General features: G+C 44.6%; 1 protein-coding gene and 1 long non-coding RNA gene across 10 annotated transcripts in view; both read left to right on the top strand.

Moving 5' to 3' along the window:
* The window catches only part of LOC109299611, a 2,121-nt gene extending 1,622 nt beyond the window's left edge, over positions 1-499 (top strand). The window contains exon 2 of the long non-coding RNA XR_002097934.1: positions 48-499. This is a non-coding gene — a long non-coding RNA (uncharacterized LOC109299611). The remainder of the gene's footprint in view (positions 1-47) is intronic.
* DDO (D-aspartate oxidase) overlaps positions 1-4,576 on the top strand; it is a 20,135-nt gene that overhangs the window by 10,496 nt on the left and 5,063 nt on the right. For all 9 annotated transcript variants that reach the window (XM_019520093.1, XM_019520095.1, XM_019520101.1 and 6 more), the window contains 2 exons: positions 1,094-1,202; positions 3,123-3,299. In XM_019520093.1, coding sequence (XP_019375638.1) covers positions 1,094-1,202; positions 3,123-3,299 — 286 coding nt within the window. The remainder of the gene's footprint in view (positions 1-1,093; positions 1,203-3,122; positions 3,300-4,576) is intronic.

A 4,576-nucleotide genomic window follows, 5' to 3' on the forward strand; every position in this document is an offset into this window, starting at 1 on the left:
AAGAAGTCGTTAAATAGGTTAGCTTTGTCGTCTGGTGTGTTGTCTAGGTTAGTGCTAGTGAATAGGCTGTTCTGGTATGCGCACTGTTAAACCCTAAAGATGTTTGGGGGTAGTCTCAATTCTTGAAAGCTTTTCTTTATTTCCAATGAAAACACCTCTGTTTACATGCCTGTTTCAATAATTATTGTTGTGTAGTGTTTGCTGAGAGGATGGGCATGATTACAAATAATAGAATTATTGCACTTCCAACAAATTAGCTAACCATCTCTGTGATCTATTGGGTTAACAGTTTACAGACAAACAGCTACTTTGTGACATTTAGCCCTTGGCCTTCACTGCAGCAGGATGGCTATAGTCTGCCCCAGTGGGAACACAGAAAGGCTTATATATCTCAATGGAAAAGAGAAAAGACACTCAAAATTAAATGTTTCTGCAGTGGCCTCTACCTGACTTTGCAATTCCTTGTACATTTAATAATAATGATAATATATTATATGAGCAGAACAGCAGTACATTCATCTGTACACTTAACTACAGAAGCAATGGTAGAGGATTTGTCTTATGGAAAAGGTGCTTGAGTTCATGTTGTCCTAGGAAAGGTACTTTTTGCATTTCTTTACTTTAACACTGGTATTAAATCACACAGGCCTGAGACTGTAAGGATTTCAGTGGGCTGGTGTCTGTGCCTGGGGATCAGGCCTTAATGTTGCATTAATATATACTTTTCATTAATACATAGCTCAACAATGTAGTCTGTGATGAGAACAACAGCAGTCTGGTGGTAAATATTAAAGGCCCAGTATTGCAGGTGCTGAGTTCTTCCTTTGAAGACCAGCACAGTCTGTAAGAGTTGAGGACACCCAGCACTGTATACAAGGCGCAGAAAACGTAGGATATTATGAGTACCTAGTACCAGTTTAAATGTAGGTGCATTTTATGTTTATAGTGCACACTTTTATGTGGTAGTCTGCCAAGTTTAACCATATAGAATTGTTATTCCTATTTCTTGTGACTCTTCTCTGATACTTATTTGGGAGTCTTTTCCTGATCTACATTTTCCTTCTGTGTAACTTGTGTTTTATTTCATAACTAGGTACACCAATTTATCAGCAGAAGCAGTGGTTCAAGGAGACCTTTGATTATCTCTTTGCAATCAATAATTCTTCTGAGGCTCTCAGTGCTGGCATTAGTTTGGTATCTGGGTAAGAAAAGAACTGTCAAGAAGTTTTTCACATCGGTATACCACAGACTGGGATAAGCAGGGCATCTATTCACATTGTGGTAAAGGGACTTTCCTTATTTGGAACTTTTCTTGTAACGATATTCAAAATAAGCTACACCTTTAGGAAGCATTCAGTAAGACAAAGTGTCTTTTGAAGCAGAAACCATGCAAAGGCACAAACAGACAAATCAGGGCTCTCTTCCCCTTAATATAACTCGTAGCCTGCATTTTCTGGACGATCATCCTTTAGTTGCTCAAAATATAGGTGGCCTGACTAGCAATGGGATATGTAATTTTTCATGATCCTCCAGTTCTTATAACTAAATATAAAACAGAGTGCATGCTTGCTATCCAATATGTGGAGAAAGATTTGACTATTCTGGGAGCTGAGGTAACATAGTGGGCACCTGAAAAAAAGTGTGGTCAGGGTTAGATGTGGGACACTACAAGAGGTATTTATAGTCTATAGAAAGAGAGTAGGAGTTAATAATTTATTATGAGAGGAGCAGTTAGTACTTCCCTAGCAGCTGGAAATATGCTGAACCGGGAGAGTGTGTCCATAATAGAAGTTTGGCTTTTGAAGGCCACGGGAGAAAAGATTTTAGTTTAAACTGGAAAAAGGGAAGCAAACCTTGTCTTGTATATCTGGAGTTGGGTCCTGATGTTGGAGTTGTGATTTGGATCTGGATTCAGATCAACAAGTTCACACTGGGACCTGAACTCGTTTCTAGATTTAACTTGAATGCTTCACCCAGTGGTGCTCAACTTTTTGGACTGGCACACAGGCTAGATTAGGCCTGTGTGGCTTTAGCTGGCCCCCTGCATGCTGGGATATGGCTTCAGGTCCTGTAGCACTCCTGTCCAGTCCTGCAAGCTGGCATCAGCCCTGCAGTCCCACACCGATCCTCCACATGCTGAGATGGGGCCCTGGGGCCTGGTGCCACCTCTGTTCAGCCATGATGGAAGAATCAGGGTCCTGGAACCCCATGCGACATCCAACAAGCTTTGTATGCTGGCACAGATCACTAGGGCTCCACACTGGCCCTACTCCCACATGCTGAGATTGGGGCCCTGGAGCTTTGCATCTCCTCTGTCCAGCTCATGTGCCAAAATTGGGGCCCTAGGGCCCTGCACTGCTTCTGCCCAGCCCTGCATGCCAGAATCAGGGGACCTGAGGCCCCATGCTGCATCTGCCTTGCCCTATGTGCCAGAATTGGGGCTCAAGGGCTCCATGCCCCACTCTCCAGCCTAACATGCCGGGATTGGGCTACATATGCCAGATCTAGCACATGGGGCTATCACCCATGGGGCTCCCCATAGACCTGTGGGGAGCCCCATAGGCTGGATGATGGCCCTGGGAACCAGATCTGGTCTGTGAGCTGGGCGTGAGTACCCCTAGCCTAAGCATTTGCATAGAATTTCAGCTATCAGATGAAAGGTTCCTGGACTGCAGGAAGAAGAAAGTGTTAATGATTCATGTAGGCCCTCTCCAGTAGAGTTTCTGTTCTAGGTAAAAATGGTGACAAAAAAGAGGATACGGACCACATTATCCTGCTGTTTCCCCCTGTCCCTCTACCCATCATATTAAATCCTCTGTTACCACATTATTTTGTTTTGCCCCCATTGTTTAGTGATTATAAGCTGGTTGTTCTCAGAGGCCTCACTGAGTTTTATCTGTCCTGGTCCTTCACTCTGAGTTCTACAGTAACACCACTAAATATTTCTGTAAGTTAAGTATTATCTATGAATTCTTCCACTTCATTACTGTTGACACTTGAGGGGCCCCATTAATCAGTGGAATCTGATTCCTAGATTAATATGTTAAAGCTGAGATCAATGTGAATTGTGACACACTGGAGCATGTGCCTTAATCGCACCATTTCTCCTCCATGTCCTTTAGCTGGCAAATCTTTAAAACCAGCTCCAATGCAGAGTTACCCTTCTGGTCTGACATTGTGTTGGGATTTCGGGCAATGACAGAAATGGAACTGAAGAAGTTTCCACAGTATCGATTTGGCCAGGCCTTTACTACCCTGAAATGTGACTGTCCATCCTATCTGCTCTGGCTGGAGAAGAGGTGGGTGCTGCTGGGGAAGGGAGTGAAGAGTGGTATTTTCTGACAACCACAGATTGGGAAACCATGTTCTAATAAGGAAGTTGGAAACTACAGAAGGTTCAGGTGCAAGCAACAAAGATGATATAGGAGTTGGAAAGAAAGCTATATGAGGAAAGGCTGGAGGAATTATGGATGCTTAGTCTGGAAGAAAGAAGGTTAAGATAGGGTCATGATAACAATTTTCAGGTATTTGAAAAAACTGCCATAATACTGATGGAGAAGTATTGTTCTCCCTTGCATGCTGTTTCAATTGAAAAAATCTCATATTTCAGAATTGGCTGGCCTAATTCCTCTCCAATCTGGACAAAACCCTCTCTTCTACTCCATCCACCTCACAAAGCTACCTGGAATTAGGGGTAAAATACTGGCCCATAGCAAACCTTTCAGAAATATTCACATGTGAAAAGTGTTTGACTTATCAGAAAAACGTGTGCTTTAAAATATATGTTTATGCAGAAAAAGACAGTTGGAAGTTTTAGTAAAACCAGGGACCCCCATTCATTTCCGCGCACCATTCATTTCAAATAATTTTGGAAGAGTCAAAAAGCCAATCCTATAACATTCTGAGCCCTGGTATGTATATAATGCAGTTAAATAGACCAGGGGTTTTCAACCTGTTTTAGCAAGTGTACCCCTTCTGGTGGCAGCGGCTGGATGCAGGGTGTAGCAGGGACAGGTATGACGTCTTTCCAGTGGTGGCCTGGAATGACCCAGTTTGGTCCAAGGGAAGCCAGTGGTAGGCTGCAGCCGCAGCAAGGTGCAGGTGAGGCCCATGCTGCCAAAGCCTCCTGGCTCCAGGCTGATCCAACAGCTACATGGGCCAGATGCTGGCCATGATGCCAACCCCAGTTTAGACAGCTATAAACAAGTATGGCCAGCTCTGACAGAGGCCTCTCGCACCTGCCTGTTCATGTTGTTTTTGATTTACAGATGCAAAACTAGCTGTTGCAAGGGGACTGGGCCTGTTGCAGTGAAACCTGAGGTAGCACCACAGACCCCACAGGGGGTGGTGGAGGACCAAAGCAGCCCTGTCCCTCACATCAAAACGCAGAGTGATGTGTCGTGGAGAAGGGCCCCGATGCCACCTCAGCTCACCTTAGCACCTGGCCCTTGCAGCTCTCAGACCCTGCTGCTTTTTTTTTTTCTCACTCCATGCAGCTCCCTTGCTTGCCCTGGCTGCCATTGACCCTTCCTGGCAGCTGCCAGGCCTAAGCTCAACCAAGCCTCTGCGAAGGGGC

This window comes from Gavialis gangeticus, unplaced genomic scaffold (genome assembly GCF_001723915.1).
Source record: "Gavialis gangeticus isolate Ggan-Ray unplaced genomic scaffold, GavGan_comp1, whole genome shotgun sequence".
Taxonomy (NCBI): Eukaryota; Metazoa; Chordata; order Crocodylia; family Gavialidae; genus Gavialis; species Gavialis gangeticus.